The sequence below is a fragment of the Zootoca vivipara genome, chromosome 2, assembly GCF_963506605.1.
Source record: "Zootoca vivipara chromosome 2, rZooViv1.1, whole genome shotgun sequence".
NCBI lineage: Eukaryota > Metazoa > Chordata > Lepidosauria > Squamata > Lacertidae > Zootoca > Zootoca vivipara.
Window position 1 is genome coordinate 101,955,314 of NC_083277.1, and position 23,386 is coordinate 101,978,699.

The 23,386-nt window shown below is 42.4% G+C and overlaps 1 protein-coding gene across 1 annotated transcript in view; it reads right to left on the minus strand.

Moving 5' to 3' along the window:
* The window catches only part of LOC118079652 (ABC-type organic anion transporter ABCA8), a 62,233-nt gene that overhangs the window by 24,524 nt on the left and 14,323 nt on the right, over positions 1-23,386 (minus strand). Inside the window, 18 exon segments of the mRNA XM_035104054.2 lie at positions 441-554; positions 1,159-1,296; positions 3,177-3,304; positions 4,465-4,628; positions 5,169-5,331; positions 6,396-6,515; positions 6,712-6,851; positions 6,984-7,074; positions 8,540-8,678; positions 10,314-10,433; positions 11,581-11,756; positions 12,509-12,619; positions 14,378-14,436; positions 15,587-15,758; positions 18,131-18,263; positions 19,931-20,116; positions 22,088-22,226; positions 22,722-22,945. Coding sequence (XP_034959945.2) covers positions 441-554; positions 1,159-1,296; positions 3,177-3,304; positions 4,465-4,628; positions 5,169-5,331; positions 6,396-6,515; positions 6,712-6,851; positions 6,984-7,074; positions 8,540-8,678; positions 10,314-10,433; positions 11,581-11,756; positions 12,509-12,619; positions 14,378-14,436; positions 15,587-15,758; positions 18,131-18,263; positions 19,931-20,116; positions 22,088-22,226; positions 22,722-22,945 — 2,517 coding nt within the window.

The window sequence follows — 23,386 nt, forward strand, 5'->3', positions numbered from 1 at the left end:
TGAGAGACTTCAAAGAAGTGTGACTAGCCCAAGGTCACCCAGCAGCTGCATGTGGAGGAGCAGAGACACAAACCCGGTTCCCCAGATTACGAGTCTACCGCTCGTAACCACTACACCACATAGAGCTTTTAAACTTTCTGGCTTGTTTTCTGAGCAAGGCTATCTCCTCTCACCAGGGGTCTGGGATGCTCCCACAAGATCGCACAGAGGTTGGATTCCAAGGGTTTGAGTTCATGCATTTTTGCCTAGACAGGGGACCCTTGGAACCAAATTCCCACATAAGACACAATCGTACTGCAATACCAAGGGTGCTGTGGGTGCTTGGACACTCACAGCAAACTATACGCAGACACAGCACAGATAGATAATCTACCGAGTTTGATGTCAGCTGGAGTGGGAATTGCAAGGGAATAAGTTTCATGCATGTTTAATTACTTTACCTTGTAGTAACGAATGCTCATCATCGCAAAATGTGCTGGAAAGGTAGGGTATACAATTATCCCAAACCTGTACATGCTGCAGAAAAACATCCATAGCTCTTTGCTACTAAATTGCTGGGAAACGAATCAGAAAGATAAAGTTTATAAATGCTGTGTGACAGTATTTATGATTAGAACAGTTGCTATTATTCTCTGTACTTGGTAGGCTTAAAAATGATAGTTAATTATAGGAATAAAGTAGATAATTGATTATTGTCTTTAGGTTGATGATGTACTGTTAACTACTATAAACTCACAAGAACCAACTGAATTCAGAGACTACATCAGTATAAAATCGACTCAGGTGGTACAGATATTATGAGTATTAATATACTGTACTGTACTAGAAGAAATTAAAACTAAAATATCAAAACAAATGACTATTAAGTGGACAAATGTTTCTATCAAATACCTTGGAATATATATAACACCAACTAATAAGATGATGTCTCAAACGGAATGCATGATTTTTAAAAATAATAGAAGTTCCGAAAAATGAACGAAATTAGAAATACCTTGTCTTGGATGCCTATCAATATTAAAATGGATGTAAATCTATTAAAGAGAGACACACACACGTGTGTGTGGTGTGTGTGTTTTCACATTTATTCACTACTACAACTACCCCACCTCTTCACACTAATGTTAACAATTCTTATAATCCAGTTGAAAGACTTACAAATAGAAACACGTGACTCCAGATTCGAATACGGGCAGCAGAGTTTAACATTCGCAGGCGTGCATTGCTGATGATGTTGACAAGCACCGGAAAGCAATTGGTGACTTCCATGTGGCATAGAAGTGTGAATCTGTATTTCTGAACCAAGACAAGACATGGTTACAGGTAGGTAGCCGTGTTGGTCTGGGTTGAAGTAAAATAAAAAAAATTCCTTCAGTAGCACCTTAAAGACCAACTAAGTTTTTATTTTGGTATGAGCTTTCGTGTGCATGCACAAAGAAGTGTGCATGCACACGAAAGCTCATACCAAAATAAAAACTTAGTTGGTCTTTAAGGTGCTACTGAAGGAATTTTTTTATTTTATCAAGACAAGACATGAAATGCAAGTTAGAAATCCAAGCAAGTCAGTGACTGAATGCTGAGAAAATAACAGCCTGTAATGAAAACAGAAATTCATAAGCCTGCTTTATGTGTTACTTGTAATGAAGGTGTCCTACATCACTAAGTGCCTTCAAGTGTAGACCTTGGGCAGCAGATGGGGAAGAGTGGGGCAGGAGCTTGAGACAGCAGAGCAAAGCCTTGTCTGAAGAAAGATGGTAATGCTGGTATTGGAGTATCTGTGCCTGTTTCCCTTCCTGTCGAGGAGAGAATGTTGCCAGAGGCTGTGGAGAACTCAGAGCCACAGCTTGGGGTGAGGCTGAAGAGGCTTCACAAGAGGAGGCAGGTCTGCCATTGTCTCCCAGGGTCAGAAGATGCCTTCACCAGTGGGAACAGATGCACCCACCTTGATGGAGCCTGCAGCTGCAGGCCAGACATTCTTACAAGGCTGATTCTTTCAAGGAAGGTATGTGCCGTGCCTTAGCTATAAACGGGGCTTTTTTTCCAGCCAGAACTCAGCACCTCTCAGGTGGGCTCCATTACCATTACAGTGGTACCTCGGTTTAAGTACACAATTGGTTCCGGAAGTCTGTACTTAACCTGAAGCGTACTTATCCTGAAGTGAACTCTCCCATTGAAAGTAATGGAAAGTGGATTTATCCGTTCCAGACGGGTCCACGGAGTACTCAACCTGAAATGTACTTAACCCAAGGTATGACTGTAATTGGTTCCAGAAGTCCGTACTTAACCTGAAGCGAACTTTCCCATTGAAAGCAATGGAAAGTGGATTAATCCGTTCCAGACGGGTCTTCGGAGTACTTAAACTGAAAGTACTCAAACCGAAGCATACTTAAACCGAGGTATGACTGCATAAGATAACAAGGGAGGCGTTCATGGTGAGTTCTGGCACCTCTTTTTCTGGAAAAGTAGCAATGACTATAAAGCTTGCTGGGTGGATATAACAACTTGTTGGGACAGCTTCACTGCTCTCATACAGTTGTGAACTTTGTGCCCCCAAATTTTGGAATTGTGGCCTTGATTCTAATTTGGCTAACTCCTCCATCCTGTTGCTCTGGGATGGAGTTAGCTGTTACCTGATGCCACACCAGTATTTTACTCTGCTTTAAGAGTATTTCTCTTTAACTGAGAAAGGCATTTAAAAACAGGCTTGCAAAACAGCTACGCTCAACACCACAAGATGCCGCTTGCTTTCAAATTCAAAACATGTACAACCATATTTGGTTACCAGGATTTCTAGTATTGCTTTTATGAAGAAACAAGGACAGTCAAAGTTCTGTCAGGGAGCCACTTTCACATGATCTTAACCCCCTTCAGCCAGCGATCCAGGGCTAAAGATTAAAAAAGGAAACCACATGGAGATGCAAAGAATAAGTCTGCCCTCACATTCCCCGCCCCTGTACAAGCTGGCACAAGATGACAGTTGATATGGGTTTAACCCCCAGTTTTACACCACTTAGGATTACACCCAGGGCTTCCCCCCCATCAGAACTCAGTTCTGGCACCTCTCAGGTGAGCACCATTGCCATTTTAAGAAAACAAGGGAGGTGTTAATTATGAGTTCTGGCACCTCCTTTTCTAGAAAAATAGCACTGATTGCACCAAAAAATAACTGAAGTTACCTTGTCTTCAAGGGCTACCTTTATAGCCCCATTGTGCACTAGCTGGTCACTGACATTTTTGCCAGAGACAACTTCTACCAGGACATTCTGATTCTTCACTGCTTGGATGAAATTGTCAATGCTTGCACCTGAAAAGAAAAAAAAGGATTCACAGAATGACCAGAGGACTATGGTAGAATCTTAATTTCTCAAACAGGAGAAAGTGTAATACAGAATTTGAATTATCTTTGGGTAACATTTAATGCCTAAATGTTAAAAATGCTAAAATGGGTTGTGTTATCCCACTAGCACAAATGGGCTTCCCCCACCCTCCCCAAACTGACGAGGGGAGGGAAGTTTGGGGAGAAACCCCTAAAACAGCATGGAGGAGGAGATGAGCACAGATGGAACAATCGCCTTAGTGCAATCTTGAATTCCACCCCAAATTCTTAATTTATTTGTTTTTTAACTATTGAGGTAATATTAAAATTGTCTTATTGTTTTAGGACTGCCAGTAGTGCCAGGCTACATGATATGACCCAGTTATGTGAAGCAACCATTGAAGAGCCATTTCCTGGTCGGCTGTAATCAAAAATTTTGTAAGCAAATATTTGATACCTCCCACAATCTGGTATCCCAGGCAGCCCTGGAGGAATCCTCTTCAGAGGAGGACTTCACACTCCCCAAAGCTAACATTATAGAGGAGCATGATGTATAATGGGGCAATGAGACAGAGCAGGGGGATTTGGGGCCATAGCTGCCAAGTTTTCCCTTTTCTCGCGAGGAAGCCTATTCAGCGTAAGGGAATTTCCCTTTAAAAAAAGGGAGAACTTGACAGCTGTGTTTGGGGCCTGCAGGGGTCATGGCACAAGACCTTAAACCCAAGGGAGTACTTGCAGGCTCACTTACAAACACAATTGGTTCCAGAAGTCTGTACTTAACCTGGAGCGTACTTAACCTGAAGCGAACTTCCCCATTGAAAGTAATGGAAAGTGGATTAATCCAGATGGGTCCGCAGAGAACTTAAACTGAAAATACTCAAACCGAGGCGTACTTAAATCGAGGTATGACTGTATTCTATCCTTCCTTCCAAAGAGCTGGTATACATGGTTCCCTCCCTCCACATTTTGTTCACAACACTGAGACAATATTGGAGTAAAAGATGATTATTGTTCAACCACTGTGCTTAATGCTGAGGAGAGATTTGTACCCAGGTTTTCCCAGCCTGGCCTCAGGGTATGGGCATGTTGGCTCTTAGTCAAAACCTAATGGCGGGGGGAGATCTCAATATTCTGTTCTTCAGTCTCACCTGTATCATTAAGGATCAGAAGTCCAGCAGACCCCTGGAAAGACTCCTTTCCTGGTTCAAAATAAAGCCCAGGGTGTAGCTCTGCACAATGCAGGTTCCCCCAAATAGCAAATAACATCACCTGGATGACTAAAGGTGCGAGCAAAATACCAAAAAGGAGCAGCCTGTAATAAAGAAAGGATAGCAATTAAGCAAATGAGAATGATCACAACTGGTATTGAATCTATTAGTGGCAGCAGCCCCATTTCTGTCACTGGCCAAACCAGCCTATCCCCCGTTGCTAACCTCGCAATTCTCCCCCCTCCTCAGTACTCCTGTAGACCAGCCCCCTCCCACCGCATGCAACTACTAATCCCCATTTCCACCTTCCCAACCCCATTTCTGAAGCTGCTTCTCTTCACTAGACTGCAGCCCCCTTGCACCCCCAAGTGCCCCTTGCACCCCCATTTCCATGCCTCTTCCCCCCCCTCCGTTTCTGCTGCCCCCCCGATGGGAACGGGGGTGAAGGTGTAAATAGTGTACAATTGTGGTTGCAAAATTGGAATTGTGGGGGGGGGGAGGGAGAGAGGGAGAGAGGGAGAGAGGGAGAGATAGAGTAGTTTCAGGGTGGAGGAAGATCCATGTCAATGGCCGGGGGGGGGCGGGGGCTGCATATACAGTAACCCAGATTGGGATGGCTTTTAAGCAATTATCTTGACACTTACAGCGTTCCCCAGAGTTTGCTCTCGCGCTTGAGATTTAAAAATTGCATTCTTGCGATGGCGCAAACTTGTTGCCTCCAGAGTTTTGATCCGCTTATGGTTGCCTTTCCCGTGTCTGAGAGCACTAGCAGATCCTGTTCCATTTCATCAGCACCCTTTGCCCCCTCTTCGTAATCAAATTTCAAAAGCACAAAATCAGGTATCGGCCAAAGGAGAGACTACTTGCTTATGCAAACTCAGTTCAGACTTCTTCCCCTTCTCTTCTGATGCTGGGTCAGTCAATCCCCTTCTTCCCCCAGCCCTCCTTCCTGCCAGCACTACTGCAGATGTCATTGATAAACCATCCCAGCTCTCACTCCCAGATCCAAAAAGACAGGGAAAGGCAGCTGTAATGCAACACTTTTCCAGGGACAGTCCTGGATTCACAGAAGCTGTCCAGGTTTCTGATTCAATCCCAGAATGTCCCTCTTTTCCTTAGGGTGTCCCTATTTTCATCAGAGAAATGTTGGAGGGTATGGAGTTATGCGACCCCCAAGCCAAGGAGATAAGTAACTACACAACCTTTAGAAGACATCTGAAGGCAGCCCTGTATAGAGACGGTTTTAAATGTTTAATGTTTTATTATGTTTATTATATGTGTTGGAAGCCACCCAGTGTGGCTGGGGCTACCCAGTCAGATGGGAGGAGTATAAATAATAAAATTATTCTTACATTATTATTATTATTAGTATTATTATTAAGGACGTCACTATTTTCATCAGAGAAATGTTGGAGGGTATGGAGTTATTTGACCCCCCCAAGCCAAGGAGATAAGTAACTACACAACCTTTAGAAGACATCTGAAGGCAGCCCTATATAGGGAAGTTTAAAAACGTTTTATAGAATCATAGAATCTTACGAGTTGGAAGGGACCCGAGGGTCATCTAGTCTAACACCCAGAAATGCAGCAAAATATGTTTTATTATGATACACACACACACACACACACACACACACACACACACACACACACACATATATATAGGAAGCCACCCAGAGCGGCTTGAGCAACCCAGTCAGATGGGTGGCGTATAGACATTATTATTATAAAAGAGGAGAAATGTTGGAGGATATGCTCCCAAGACAGCTGGATGCCAACAAGAGATATGGTCCCAAACTTCATATTTTCCCTGCTGCAGGTGCAGCAGGGAATCACTACTAGAAAGTATGTTATTTGGAACAATATGTTACCTTTTTCATCAATCATTTCATTTCCCTCCAGCTTCAAGAAGACATCTTCCAGAGTTGTCATGGTAACCCCATAATTAACAATTCCTAGTTCTTTCTGGCGGTCCATGTCAGAGAACAGATCTACATGACAGGGAGAAAGAAACTCAAGTGCTTACTTCTAGTTTAAGATTAACATTTCCAATCTCCATTACAGCCTTCTGCAACTCCTTTTTATTGTACTTACAGCCCAGAGTAACATTTTGAGGAACATCTCCATTAGTAGCACACTCAAAGATGATAGCAATGATAACGTTTACATATTCAAGACGATAGTTACCTGGAAATTTATCCACGTTTTCCAAGGGCAGTGTATAACTGAGCTCATTTTCATGTTGTCCTGATAATTTGGCAGCAGGGACGTATTGCTTGACCAGGGATGTTGTTCTCTCGGGGTCATACAACTCATTTACATGCATCCTGTTCGTATTCAAAATGGATTTAGATGGACACCAATGATTCACTTTCTGAATAAAGTATTTATGACATTACTAAAACCATAAGAGTTCTGCTGAAAGAAACAGCAGCACAAGATTGTCAAACTCAAAGTACCTTAAATGATAGCCAACACCCCATTTTTTCTTCAAGAATAAAGATGAACCAACACAAGACAGCCTGCCATGAGAGATAAATGCTTTCCGGTCTGGAAGGAAAAACAAATAAAGTTCTGGTTTTACTTATCACATTCTGTAGAAACAAATTCTTCCCCATTTGCAAACCAGAAGCAGGAAATATCTGAAGGGGATATGCAGTGAGCTGAAATTCAGAAGGGTGATGCGGAAAATAAAATGAGTTCCCGAAATGCTGGCTTCATTTCAAACGGTCCTGTTTGTTTACATGCACGAATCAGAGTTATGTTGTTGCACAAACAGGCAAGCTGTACAATCGTCACAGCAGATCTTGCAAGCAAATCTATTTCATTGGAGTAGTAGGGTAAATCAGCATAATTGTCCAGGTCACAAGCAGCAGTCTGGAGCAAGTCAAAAGCTGGAGACCAAGGAGCAATCTAAAGGAAGCTACGTATCAGGATCCCAGAATAATTTAGGAAATAACAAAACACATTTCAGCTAAGAACTTGCTGATCAAGGCTCAGCTGGAAGAGATCTATTTACTCCTTCTAGCCCAGGTGGAGCCAAGCTTGGAAAATGCAAACACTTGTCCCGCAGAGTGATGGGAGGGATTATTTCACCTGTCCTCCCAGTACAGATTATTTTACAATCACATGTAAATTGTTAGGGCAGGGCAGCTGATGTCATGCAAAGAGAGAAGCAGCAGATAATAGGGAAAGGATCCAAAAGCTAATGAAGGTGATAGAATGAGAGAAAAGATTGGTCATCCTCAAACAGCTGTGAAGACCACATTAAACCAGCGTTTCCCAAACTTGGGTCTCCAGCTGTTTTTTTGTACCACAACTCCCATCATCCCAAGCTAGCAGGACCAGTGGTCAAGGATGATGGGAATTGTAGTCCAAAAACAGCTGGTGACCCAAGTTTGGGAAACACTGCATTAAACGCTTAGCCCAGGCACCCTCAACCTTCGGCCCTCAAGATGTTTTAGACTACAATTCCCATAATCCCTGACTGCTGGTCCTGTTAGCTAGGGCTCATGGGAGTTGTAGGCCAAAACATCTGGAGGACTGCAGGTTGGGGGTGCCTGGCTTAGCCAGTGAAGCAGAAGTTGGAGAGGTAATAGTAATTTGACATTTCACAAAGGTATTGGAATTTCCAAGGCTAGTCCTGAGCATGCCTGTTACTCCTGGAATAACAGGAACTTGGTGAATGACAGCATAGTGAAAGATGTGAAGGAATCATCTAGGATGCTATGTGGATCACCTCCTTTACGCAGTCCAATGGAAGAGCTTTTTGTTCCAACAGATAGAAATAAGGATAGTGCAGATTGGTGCAGGATGATGATGATGATGATGATAATAATAATAATAATTTATTTGTACCCCACCCATCTGGTTGGGTTTCCCCAGCCACTCTGGGAGGCTTCCAACAAAAATTAAAAATACATTGAAGTTCCCAAGTCACGTGGTCTCAGTTATTTCTCTCTCGCTTCATGGCTATACTTGTCAAACTGCTTTTACCATGAGGCATTCTACTAACCAGCAAGAATATCAGCTTCGTCCATTAACTGAGTAGTGAGCAGAGTCACTCGACCTGCTTTGCGCTCATTCAGGAGGGCCCACACTTGGTGTCTAGAATAAGGATCCAGCCCTGCAGTTGGTTCATCTAATAGCAAGACCTGTAGGCAGAACATGCGATTGCATTTTAAGACTCGGAAACATTGAGAAATTAGCACATAGCATTCCATGTTGAGGTGGATTCTTTAAAAAGAATTAATGGCAACCCAATTGGGTCAATGATATTGTTGCATGCCACCCCAATTCCCGAGTGGTGCGAGAGCCCAGGGATTCTAGGAACTTACCCAGAGTTCACTTTCCTTGGGATGAGGGACAGCAAAGACTGTGGTGCCTTTATAATATATGGTTTATTTACACATATATACAACCTGAGCCTACAATGGATAGGCCACCCCAGAAGGTCTTGCTTCTCCCATAGCCAAAGGCTTGGATTCAAACAGAAATCAAGCATGGCTCTCACTCTCTGGCTTCTGCCTGCTGTCTGCTTCCAGCCCAGCTCTCTCTCTCACATACCTCTGGTACATGTCCTTCTCACCAGCAGCCACTCATTTGGCCTCTAGCACAAAGCCTTTGTTACCCTAAGGACCCATACTTCAGGGCCGTTAACTCACCAAGAAGCTGGCCTGGCTATTCCAACAGTTGCATCCTCCATTACATTTTAACCCTTGCTCAATGCAGGGCTAACTCACAACAATATAAACAGAGTTATGCGGCTTTAAAAAAAACGTTTAAGGGAAAATAATTTTATAATTGTTTTTTTAAAAAAAAAATTTGAAGCTAATCTTGAAGTAAATGCGGATGGTCGGAGCAGATATAGACAAAAACGATTACAAATTTTTCCTTTATGCAACGACTGGGATCTTCTGAACAACTTCTGATTTTTAGGATCCTCATGGCAAAGGTGTGGAAACAAAAACAACTTCCATTAGTAGAGGAATGGCAACATAAAATGATTGAATATTTAGAAATAGCTAAACTAACAGCAAGGATAAGATGCCAGGGTAATGAAGCCCATTTGAAAGAATGGAGTAAATTTATGAAATACATTCATAAATTGTGTGATTAGATCAATTAGAAGTAAAATAGACAACTACTGCACCACGAACTGTTAAAGGACAATATTGAACAAGAAAATTGTGAGATGTATGATTAAAACAACACTAAACGTTGTAAAGATTTTTATTATATGACAAGACAATGTACAAAATTTTTTTTGTAAATACTTAAGTTAAATATTTTTGCAAAACATGAGGAAAAATTGCATTTGAAAAATGAAAAAGACAACGCTAAAGAAAAGGAAGGCAGTAAGAAACAGAAGAAGAAGAAGATGAAGAAGGGAAGTCGCAATTATTATTATTAATTCTTTTGTCTTAGAATTATTTTTTTTATTTTTTGTGAAATTTACTATATAATATTTGAAATAACTGAAATTTGAAATATTAACGAATGAAACGATTTGTATCAGTGTTTATTTGAAAAACTTAATAAAGATCATATCTTTTTTTAAAAAGGAAAATAATAATAATCTTGTACTAAATGTGAAAGCTTCACGTTACACACATTGTTTGGGGAATGGGAATTTACATGGGAAGTAAAGATAAGACTGAAATTAGGGAGTTTCATGACTGGAGTCTCACTCCATACCTTTGGAGAGAAACAGTACCTGCATTACAAGATGGAGAGTGTTCATGCAATATGTTCAACGGGTCTTTTTGTCCTGACGTTGCTTTACCTACCTGTGGCTCTCCCAAGAAAGCAATCCCAAGAGATAATTTCCGCTTTTGCCCACCACTTAAACGATTAGCTCGCGTGTCTTGAATGGCTTCGAGATCCAAGAGGGTCACTAGCTTTTGCACCTGTAAAGCATGTAAACACATGTTTCAAGCACCAGAGTGTTGGGATTCTTTCAGATTTCTTCCTATCTTGCTTTTCAGTCACTTGGTTGGTTGAAAGCAACATGCTATTTTAGAGAGGTTTGAATCTTAATGGAATATTATACGACCTCTCAATTGGAATATTGTCAAAAAGTGCATTTATTTCAGTAATGCAACTTAAAAGGCGAAACCAATATATGAGATAGATGCATGACATGCAAAGCAAGATATGCCAAGCCTTTATTTGTTGTAATTGTAATTATTTGTCGTTAAGTGGGTCAATTATAAATGGAATGTAATTAATGAAATGTAATAGCGATGTTTATTTTTGTCTTGTTTTTTGTATTATTGTATTGGGAAAGTTCACTTCAGTTTATGAACGCTTCAGTTTAAGTACTCCGCGGACCGTCAGGAACAGATTAATCCACTTTCCATTACAGTACTTTCAATGGGAAAGTTCACTTCAGTTTATGCACGCTTCAGTTTATGAACAGACTTCCGGAACCAATTGTGTTCATAAACTGAGGTACCACTATAACAGGATTTAAATTGGATTCAACAAATTTGTCCCATCGATTTCAGCGGGACTTAAGCACAATGAGTTTTCTCTGAATTAGGCTGAGTAAACCTTAAATAGGGACCCAGGTGGCACTGTGGGTTAAACCACAGAGTCTAGAGCTTGCTGATCAGAAGGTTGGCGGTTCGAATCCCTGCGACGGGGTGAGCTCCCGTTGCTCGGTCCCAGCTCCTGCCCACCTAGCAGTTCGAAAGCACATCAAAGTGCAAGTAGATAAATAGGGACCGCTCTGGCGGGAAGGTAAATGGCGTTTCCGTGTGCTGCTCTGGTTCGCCAGAAGCAGCCTTGTCATGCTGGCCACATGACCCGGAAGCTGTCTGCAGACAAACGCCGGCTCCCTCGGCCTATAGAGTGAGATGAACGCCGCAACCCCAGAGTCGGACACGACTGGACCTGATGGTCAGGGGCCCCTTTACCCTTTACCTTTAAACCTTAAATACAAAGCAGAACAAAAGATAAGGCCGTAATCCATTGAACCTGTTTTACAAAGAAAATAGACAAAGAACATAAAGAGGTGGAACAGAAATACTTGCCATGTGAATATATACTTACTTCATTCTCAATATCATTGTTTGGAATCCCCTTTATTTTAGCAAAAGTCTTTAAATTTTCTTTCAGAGTTAGGAATTCAAATTGCACGTTGAATTGTGGGCACACAGCACTTATCTCCCTAATTTGTTCCATATCTTCCCTTGCTGATATATTGTACTTGAAGATGGTCGCCGAGCCTGTACACATAAGCAAATAGGCAGCATGGTAGGCTTAATAAACTGAGTAGGCTGCTTGAATTCTCATAAAAGTTTCAACATATCCTATTAACTGCTGTCCTGCTAAGAATGGAAATGAGATTTAGACTGCAATTCTAGGTATGGTTGTTTGGAATCCTTGCAGCCTCAATGAAAACAATGAATCTCAGTTCTCCGCAAAGCACATATAGTGGTACTTCTGGTTAAGAACTTAATTCGTTCCGGAGGTCCGTTCTCAACCTGAAACTGTTCTTAACCTGAGGTACCACTTTAACTAATGGGGCCTCCCGCTGCCACCACACCACGGCCGTGAGATTTCTGTTCTCATACTGAAATAAAGTTATTAACCCGAGGTACTACTTCCAGGTTAGCAGAGTCTGTAACCTGAAGCGTTTGTAACCCGGGGTACCACTGTAATTAAACTATGGAAGTTGCCACCATACAATGTAGCGGTGGCCACCAACATAAATGGCCTTAAAAGGGGATTTGGACATGTTTGTGGCTGCTAGTCGCCATGGCTAGATCAGAAGACTAACTGCTGGGGAACTGCTTTTGTCCCCATGTCCTCTTTATGCTCCTCCCAGTGGCGTGTGATGGGCCTTTGTGGAAATCAATGATGGACTTGATAAGGCTTTGGTCTGATAAGAACAGGAGGGGAACCTCCTCCTGTTCTTATGTAAACATCTTAGGGATTTGGGTGGCAGCCTCCTTCATTTTAAAGTTCTGATACGTACCATCAGATGGCTTCAGAAGTCCACTTAGGATGTTTAGCAGTGTCGTTTTCCCGGCTCCACTACAACCAAGAATCGCAGTGATTTGACCTTCATAAATATCCAAGGACAAGCCTAATAGAAGAACTGATGTTAGCTCTTAAAACGGACAAGGTACACGGAGGCTGCATTCCTAAACCCTCTTAGTAATAAGTTCCATTGAAATCTCACTTTTGAGTAAACCTACAAAACTCCCCATTTTTAATTTCCTCTCTAAAGTATGACATCAAACATTAGGGATGGTGCCAAAATTCTCATTTGAATTTTCGGATGAATTTTTGGGATTTCATACTGCAGAGTATTGCTTCTCCATGGAATCAAACGGGAATTAAGAATAAATCTTCCACTGTTACACCTCCCCCCCCCATCCTAAATTTTGTACAGAGAGCTGTGCATGTATAGTCCTGATGTCCATCTATTTCATTTGTCTCCACTTTTCAATACCTGTATGAATTATTGGCTTCCTGCTGTACTTGCACTTTGAGGTGCTTTCGAAGTGCTAGGTTGGCAGGAGTTGGGACCGAGCAACAGGAGCTCACCCCGTCGCAGGGATTTGAACCGCCAACCTTCTGATCGGCAAGGCCTAGGCTCTGTGGTTTAACCCACAGCGCCACCTGCGTACCTGCACTTTAGAGCACACTTAAAACATTTTTTTTGCAGCTATACAGTATAGCTGAGTCTTAGGATTCAATTAACCTTCTGTCTACCCCAGCTGTAGGTTTTGTCCTGAAGATGTCCACTACTAATATGTGGGTGTTAATGGCAGTGTCAAGGAGTCATGTCACCTCAAGGGTGACAAATGAACTTTATGAAGATTATCTTTGCGTTTGGTGTTTCATGTGCAAATGAGTAAAAAAAAAGGCATAAAAGGATTCAGAATTTATCTGGTTTTTTGTATGCAGTATTACTGATGCACATATGCCAAAGGACATTGTATCTGCCACAAGCTGTTGATGGAACGCTCAGGGATGTTTAAAAAATAATTGTGGGTGCGTCTTTGTTTCTCAGTTTCATGCTTTTACATGCATTATGGTATTTTATGCACCGTGACTTGCAGTTATTTTTATTTATCATAGTTTAGTAATTTTTTATTTTAATTGTTAGGAGTGAATTTCCCTTTAATTATTATTTGCTGATGTTCTGTGAGTTAATTTTATTGTGTGCTATTAGATTCTAATACATCAAATAAAGTAATATTCAATCATCTAAGTTGTTCCATTTTAAAGTTATGTTTGATTATAGCTGTTGGTATTGGATCAAATTATTAAAAGGTGTGTGTTGTATATTTTGTTGCTGTAAACTGCCTTGTACATAGTAATACAGAAAAGTAGTACAGTATATAAATTCATAGGGAATTGCAGTGGAAGCAATTCTCCTAGCTGTTTATGAATGCAGAAGCAGTTGAACATGGGGCAGTGGTGAGCCCATGAATCAATAAAGGAAGAGGTGATATCCATTGTTTCCTACAAACTGCCTCGTCCCACCATAACAGTCAGCGCTCAACGAATGTAACTGCATTGAGGGGAGGTTAGACATTAGCCACAAAGCTTAGAGTGGGCAAGCCTGCTGAAAAGTCTATGGAGAATAAAAAGAAAACAGACTACTTGTCCACATTTAACAGTGCAAATTAGGAGGGTTGGCCTCTGTGCTCCAGAGCAATGTTTCACAAACGTATAGCCAAGGCTGCTTCTAAACTTATTCTGCTTCCAAGCCCACAACCCATTGTTAGCTTTTCCTTTTCCTTCAGTAGGCACCTGCACACACAGTTTCATGCATGCAGCCCAGGCCCCAGACTGCTATGGAATGGAAGAGAAAACATGAAAAGCATCTCACCTCTCAAAGCTTCTGTTTCCATGCTCTTCGCTTTGTAAGTTTTTTTGATGTTATTTAGTCTAAAGGATTAGGAAACAATGAATGGTTATAGCACAATACTGGATTTTAGTTACAGTTTAGTCACAACTATCTCCCTGGTGGCGTATCGTCACTATGGGAAAGGGTCAAGCTGAGCTAGTTTGAAACTATTTCAAATTCAGGCCGGATATTATCTTAGTTCTCTATGTACTTCCATCAGAAGTGCTAAATGGTAGACTGAGAGGCATCTCTTATCAGAATAGGCTTTGTTTATGTTCTCAGGACGTCGATTGCATGAAGCATATCTTACTGCGTTGTGGGCAGCACGAGCAAGCAAGGGACCGACTGATCAAAGCCCTCCTGGCAATTCTGCCGGGGAAATCTGAAGCCTCCCATATTAAATATCTTTTGGACAACAGGTCCAATGATATTGCACTGGCCGTGGCAAAGTTTCTTTCAGAAGGTAAAAGAAACAAAGAACATCATGCCCGAGACAATGACCGCCTCGGTTTCCTCTCTCTTTTGTGGTTGGCTGTCTTCACTGTATTTTGTTCTAAAATTGTTCTATGGGTCTTTGGACTGCAATAAAGATTTATTATTAATACTTCCCTATCAATGCTGCACATGGGTAGAAAGAATTCTTAGGCATATGCTCAGATAGTTGTCATTCCCAATAAACAACCTGATCCACATACAGTGGTGCCTCACTTAACGAATGCCCTGCTTAACGAAATTTCCGCTTAACGAAAGGTTTTTTTCTAGCGGAGGTTGCCTCACTAGACGAATTCATTTTATGAAAAATTCGTCTAGCGAATTGCGGTTTCCCATAGGAATGCATTGAAATTCAATTAATGCATTCCTATGGGCAAAAAAAAATTCAAAAAAATTTTCAATGGATTCCTATGGGATTCGCTAGACGAATTTTTCGTTATAAGAAAAGACCCGTGGAATGAATCAAATTCGTCTAGCGAGGCACCACTGTACTTGGGACTCCTTGGCATTTTGTGCAACAGGAGTATATATTTCTGTCTGCATCGCTCTCTTGTGAATGAAAACAATACTCCCCCGATACCCTCAGAAAACAAAAACTAAATATTCTTCACTTCATAACAGATCCTTGGAGCAGGGGCAGGATTTCTGTTGTCAATTTGCTCAAAAAATTATTTAAGGCCACACCTCCTTAACGTTTACCTAATGGCTTCCTTTCCATCAAATTCAGGAGGCACAAGCTCAGCATTGTCACTGAAGATATTGCCATGGCTTGGTTCATTTGTAAGAGCAGTGCTGGTACAGCTTCCTCTTGATTTAAACCAGTAGGACTTCTTCAGGAAAAAGAAGGGAGGATAGGGGACGCCATATTTGTCTAAGATACACATATAGAAAAGGTTTTATACATCAAAAGGTTCTGTTAATTCTGACACTTGGCATTAAACATGTAGCCCACTTCGAATTTATCAGCCCTTGCTATTTCTCTATAGCACAGTCTCAGTGACCAACGTTTAGTGGACATGGATGTTGCGGCTTACTTAAAACAGTCATTCATTCAAATAGTGGTTGCGGAACAAGTTTACATAACTTTAACCAAATAGATACATCGGTTGCATTCAGGCGATCATATCTTGGCTTATTACGCCTCCGTCTCTTTCCTGTTCCCTTCACACGAGTCAAATTAAACTCAAAATGTCTCTAATTGAGCATAGCTTTGTGTTTCATCTGAACTGGGAAACTATGGCTGCTCATTTCAGAACAAAGTGGGATGCTAAGCAACAGTATGAAGTTGGTTTCGGATTTTGGTTTGCTCTAAAGACAGTAAACATAATTTTCTGGTTCAGGCAAAACAAGAAACTATGGTTAATTAGAGACTTCCTGGTTTGATTGCTCATATCTTGCAGGGAAAAGCAAAGGAGTTATAAAACGCGCTTTGTAAAAAATTAACTTTCCTAGATGAAAGCAGGGCTAGGACCTAAAAGCTAACAAAGTTTCTTTAAATATACCTTCATAGAATCCATCTTTGGATAATGCTTATGTTTTCAGAATCTTAAACAGAATATATAAGCTACTACATCTCAAACAAGGTCTAGTAATGTGTTCCAACCATGCTATTTTCCTTAGAAAAGGCATTGATCACAAGGCTTCCTAAATTACAGAAGTCAATTCCAAAGAAATAAATCAGAGGTTAGGAAATGCAATCTGCAGAGATGCAATCTTCCAGCCAGAAGCCATTTCTTCTAATGATTTTTGTTTTGCCCACTCTTCCCACAGCAGTCACAACAATTTAAGATACAACATTTAAAAACAGTTAAAGACAAATTATTGTCACAAGAATAGGGTGGATCCTATCCCTATGTCAGAGACCAGGGCACGTCTCAAATGTCAAAGGCCCGTGTATGTCAGAAACTCTTACTGGGACTTATGGATATACAGTTAGAAAAGGACTATGGAACTTTGCTACAATATCATGATTGTGGCTGCGAGTCTTTTATATGCACAAAGATGGATGGACCCACTATTACCAACAACAGAAGAATTGCTGTTAAAACTCACAAACTTAGCTGAGATGGAGAAATTGGCATGTTTAATCAGAGAAAATTCATTGCGAACATTTGTTAAAGACTGGAAAACCCTCATGGACTTATTGCGTGAAAAATAAAATAAAACGCTGATATCTGAATTTGAGGATTGAAGATCATGTTTGTTTATAAAAAGTGGTTTTGTTGGGTGTTATATTGGATTGGATGAAGTGACAATTGTTGTTATATATAGTGGACCGATGAAGAATTGGAAGTCCTTTATTTTCTGAACCTTGTTTTTCTCTCTTTCTCTTTTAACCTCTTTCTTTCTCTTTTTATTTCTTTCCTTTTCTTTCTCTAGGTCTTTCCATTGCCTCTCCCATTTTTGTGTTTTTATTGTATTTAGATAAAAGCCTCGGTTTGGTTTGGTGGTGTTTTTTTTTAAAAAAAAGGAAAAAGATATTAACTTTTGTATTTTCTCTATGAAACTTTAAAAAAAAAATTTAATAAGGAAACCCTACAATGAAAGTGCCATTTGGGAGAGAGAAGTCCACAACTTGGGGGATGCCACAGAGAATGTCCCTCCCCTCAAAAAACTCATGAGAACAATGGAAGTCGAACGTTTCAGAATCCAAACGCCAAAAACCCATAAGTAAATGCTTCCATTTTTGAACGCGCCTCAGAAGTTGAACAGGTTCCGCTGCATGTTTTTCCATTTCCCCCACTGGACTTGCAGCCAGCCCTTTGGGCCTCGGTTGTCAAACGTTTCGGAAGTTGAACGGTCTTCCGGAACAGATTGCTTTCGAGAACCGAGGTACCACTGTACTTATGGAGGAAAAGTCTATCCATGTGACTGCAATGACTATGTTCTGTCTCCACTATCAGAGGCAACCTGCTTCTGAATGCCAGAGCTAGGAATTGCATGTGAGTAGAGTACTGTTGTGCTCATATCCTGCTTGCAAGTTTTCTGCAGACTTCTTCCCACAGGCATCTTGTTGGCTACTGCGAGAACAGGATGCTGGGCTGGTTGGCTCTTTGGTTCTTTTATGTTCTTACCAAGAACATAAACCACTACTAAAGTCAACGGATGAGAGGGTCTGTGGGGAAGGAGGCAAGCCTTTCAGATATTTGTTTAAGGTGTGAAACATCTCCAACTGGGCCCAGAAACAAATGCAGCTGTTTTAAAGCAGCGGTTATACAGCTAGCACGCTTGTCTTATGCTTACCAGGTATGACCTTGTCAAAATAGAGAGCCAGCAACATATATAAAGCACTGTCAAAAACCAGGATGTACGTGCATGGTTCATGCATTAGGCTAGACAAGGTGAAGCTTCCTCCATATTTTTGAACATGGAGAATCTGTGGGGGGAAAGAACAACGTCTAAGTTCCCGTGGGTCAAAGCTGGAGGAAGAAAAGTTTGAAACGTAATGAGCCCCTCGCTGCCTGCCTGTTGTTTAAAAGCTAGCCCCACGTAAGGGAAGCATGGGTCACAGTTGACTAAAATAGAATGGAATACAGACAAGCACCTGTTGTATCAGTATACAGATTTCTGTACATTCACTCTCAGAATACCTTAAGAGAGGGGAATGAAAAGGGCAGGGATTGCCCAACATGCTTTCCTGCATAAAGGAAATATAATCAATAATAATAATAATAATAATAATAATAATAATAATAATAATATATTATTTATGCCCCACCCATCTGGCTGGGTTTTCCCAGCCACTCTTGGCGGCTTCCAACAGAATATTATCTATTAAACATTAAAAGCTTCCCTAAACAGGGCTGCCTTCAGATGTCTTCTAAAAGTCTGGTAGTTGTTTTTCTCTTTGACATCCGATGGGAGGGTGTTCCACAGGGAGGGTGCCACTACCGAGAAGGCCCTCTGCCTGGTTCCCTGTAACTTGGCTTCTCGCAGCGAGGGAACCGCCAGAAGGCCCTCGGCGCTGGACCTCAGTGTCCAGGCAGAATGATGGTGGTGGAGATGCTCCTTCAGGTATACTGGACCGAGGCCAGTATAATGGTAAATTGGTGCTTTCCCCTCTGGTCTCCATGTGCAGAAGCCATCTGGACCAGCAACTGAACCTTACTTCAACACGGATGACGGGACAACACCACTGCACCTGTGGGCAGCAGGTTAGTTTCGGAGGCACAGGGCAAGTCATGTGACACACACAGCAATGTCCTTCCCTGCTTCACACTGTGCATGGCAGGGGCCAGCCCTGGAAAATGCCTGTGCTACCATGATGATTGGGACGTGGGTGGCACTGTGGTCTAAACCACAGAGCCTAGGGCTTGCCGATCAGAAGGTCAGCGGTTCGAATCCCCATGACGGGGTGAGCTCCAGTTGTTCGGTCCCAGCTCCTGCCAACCTAGCAGTTTGAAAGCACATCAAAGTGCAAGTAGATAAATAGGTACCACTACAGCGGGAAGGTAAACGGCATTTCCGTGCGCTGCTCTGGTTTGCCAGAAGTGGCTTAGTCATGCTGGCCACATGACCCGGAAGCTGTACGCCGGCTCCCTCAGCCAATAACACAAGGTGAGCGGCACAACCCCAGAGTTGGTCACGAGGGGACCTAATGGTCAGGGGTCCCTTTACCTTTACCATGATGATTGGGATCCCTCTCCACCATAGGCACCAACTCTATAGGGCTGAGGTTCCTTCAGCCCCCTTCCTAAGTCCGTTGGGACAGGGCTGAGCCCCCCCCCCGCTAGGCCTCCTCCCACTATTGGCCTCCTCCAGGAGGTGCCACTAGGCAGGCTGAACGCTAACAGCGCCACCCCGTTTTGCTCCCTGTTCCACCATCCGCCTCAGTGCCAGGCAGGGGGCAACTGGCGGCTACGCCTTTGCTGAGCGGGGGGGGGGGCATGGTTTCTACCATCACCCTGCTGAAAATAATCACCAGGCTCAACTCGGCACCTCTGCTCTCCACTGAAAACATGCCTGAAAATCAGCTTCACCAAGCTTGGGTGTGTGTGTATGTAGAATTTTGTTTTCCATCCCCAATAAAGCACAGCGCCCTACCTTTGACAGTTCAATCCCAATGGCGAAGGGGCAGAAGACACTCAAAGTCCATTTCAAAGCTGCAGGAACTAAATTGATCAACAGAACAATGCTGAATGCTCCAAATGTAAACATGAAGAGAAAGACAACGAATGAAGTGGTCTTAGGCTTCTTTAGGAGAGAACTGATCATGAAGCAGAAGCATATCTGAAAAACAGGAAATTGAGTCCATTTCTAATTTAAAGAGACTGGATCGCTATCAAAGTAAGTCATGCTTTGAATAGACCCACTAAAATCAACAGACTTAAGTAAATTGGTGGTCAAATGCAATTCAATGTAAACAAGTGAAACGGATACGGGTCTGGGGGGGGGAATATTACTTTTACGTATACAGTGGTACCTCGGGTTACAAACACTTCGGGTTACAGACTCCGCTAACCCGGAAGTAGTACCTCGGGTTAAGAACTTTGTTTCAGGATGGGAAAAGAAATGGTGTGGTGGCAGCGGGAGGCCCCATTAGCTAAAGTGGTACCTCAGGTTAAGAACGGTTTCAGGTTAAGAACAGACCTCCGGAATGAATTAAGTTCATAACCAGAGGTACCACTGTATGCCAGGCATTGGCAACATCGGCCCTCCAGATGTTTTGGGACTACAAAGGGCGGGGTATATTATTATTATTATTATTATTATTATTATTATTATTATTATTATTATTACAATTCCCATCATCCCTGACCACTGGCCTGTTAGCTAGGGATAATGGGAGTTGTAGGCCAAAAACATCTGGAGGGCCGAGGTTGCCTATGCCTGCTTTATGCTCATTAAGTTAAGGTAAAGGTAAAGGGACCCCTGACCATTAGGTCCAGTCGTGACCGACTCTGGGGTTGCGCGCTCATCTCGCATTATTGGCCGAGGGAGCCGGCGTATAGCTTCCAAGTCATGTGGCCAGCATGACAAAGCCGCTTCTGGCAAACCAGAGCAGCACACGGAAACGCCGTTTACCTTCCCGCTGTAGCGGTTCCTATTTATCTACTTGCATTTTGACGTGCTTTCAAACTGCTAGGTTGGCAAGAGCTGGGACCAAGCAAAGGGAGCTCACCCCGTCACAGGGATTCGAACCACCGACCTTCTGATCAGCAAGCCCTAGGCTCAGTGGTTTAACCCACAGCGCCACCTGGGTCCACCATGATTAGGTTAATCATGACTAATCCCATTTACCAGTAACCTCCCCAATCTGTTACATGGGGAGGTTGTGCACAAAGGGCTACAGGGTGGAGGAGAGGATGGGGAAGTCCCATTAACACCGGCAGGTGTCTTCTCATGCAATGTTGGTTGTCATTTGAAACCTGTCCATATTTTATATTTTATTTAAAATTTTAAAACAATATTAAGAGATACAACAGTGAGCAAGCAGTCATGTTCTTCACCAACTGCCTTTTTCAAACACAGGACCATTTCCCCAAAAGGCCCCTGGGCAAACTAAGGCCCGGGGGCGGATCTGGCCCAATCGATACGGGAATCAGCATGTTTTTACATGAGTAGAATGTGTGCTTTTATTTAAAATGGATCTCTGGGTTATTTGTGGGGCATAGGAATTAGTTCACCCCCCCAAAAAAAATATAGTCCGCCGCCGCCGCCCCCCAAGGTCTGAGGGACAGTGGACTGGCCCCCTGCTGAAAAAGTATGCTGACCCCTGAATTTTAAACATTTCTATCCTGAGCCATTGTTGGCACAGTTTCTCAACAAGAAGACTAAAAGATTTCTTTGCCCCATAGCATCTCCAAGGAACATTTGGCTTACCTTAAGTTTCTTTCCAACGGTGTACAGAGGGCATCTTTACTCAGAGGACAAACCACCATCAAAATGTAGGAGAAAATGATATTTGGAATGTTTCCTAAATGTGACAGCTAACATTCTGCTGGCTTAACTGCAGTCAGGCCTGTGTCTGAAGCATGGGGAAGGAGTCTTGTTTCCCCCAATAGGTTCCTGGTCAGCTGGGAGGCATGAGATGTTCTTGGCATGTTCTTGGCAGGGTCCTGGCAGGGGGCCCCTGGCTAGCTTAGCCCTCCAAGGCCTGGGGCAAAGTACTCAGCTGCCCACCACCTGCACGGGCCTGACTGCTGCCATTCCCCCCCCCCCCGAATTAAATACTTTATAGAATAAAATTCACATACTCACACATGATATGCCATAAAGGAAGAGCAGAAGGAATGCTGCAGGAAAGGTGATTGCAGTCAAATAGAAAGTCATCATGATCAATGCCAACGGACAGGACAAAATCGTAACGTACACAGCATACAGCAGACCCCAGGATAGCCTATGATGGGAAAACCCTGTTAGTCTTCTTGACAATTTGAACTCCGGCATGTTATTGGGATAAAGGCTATGCAGAATGAAAGGTGGACAAAGACAACACTCGAAGTTGTGTAAGTGAGAAATTCATAGAAGCATCCTTGGAAGTTCTGTTTTATGACTGGAAGGGGTCAAATGTTTAGGCAGATGGAAACATGATCTTCACCCTTGCTAATGGCAGCTGATGGTGTAGAGTAAGAAAAGGGAAATAAACAACCCGATGGCATCACAGCCAAGGTAGGTGTACCAGAAGATTATGCTGAGGGAAAAGAACTCAGGTTTCCATTTGAAGCAGCACCTCCATGTTCAGTGTTGTCTAACGACTAAGAGTGCCCAAGGTGGTAACATCTCCAGTCCAATCTCTATTATGATTAAGGAATTATAGTATAAAATACAGACCTAGGGGCCTCGTATCATTCGTTTATCCTTTTTCTCATAGGAAGCCAATCTCATAGCTCACCAGAATGCTGTGTCTCGTAGCCCCATTGTCTTCATCATCTCCTTCAATTTCCGTTTTTCTCCTGAAACATTTTGTGACAAGAAGTACAAAAATGGAGAGAAGCACATGACTGTAGACAGAAAGGTCAAGTTTGCTACGTTCTCTGAAGGAGTAAGAGAAGGCGATCTCATACGGATGCCACCAATAGATTTCATTTCGTCCCAAACAGAATGATTGGTGATCAGCTAAAAATTAAAATTAAGAAGGCAACAGTGTTAGGGAAAAGTCGTTGAACAATTCCATAAGAGTTCTGGAGTATTTCACAATTCTCATTGCAACAAGAACCTGTTGCTTATCCCCGTTTGGCAGACATAGATCAATGGCAAAAAGGTCTTCACATGTCGCCACTCTGGGCGGCTTCCAACAAATTATAAAACCACACGACTACCAAGAGGGCCCTCTGCCTAGTTACCTGTAATCTCACTTCTTGCCAGTCCTTTTTTTGTTAAAAAAATGTTTTGGGGTACTCTCATTTTGACTCAAGAAAACCACCATTTCATACTTCAAATCGAGGGAAATAAATACAGTAAATGGACAAAAGTACAAAGATTCACAAAAATGTTTAGGTCTATGCGTACCCCTGCATCCCACCAGAAAAAAGCACTGTTTCTTGCAATGAGGGAACT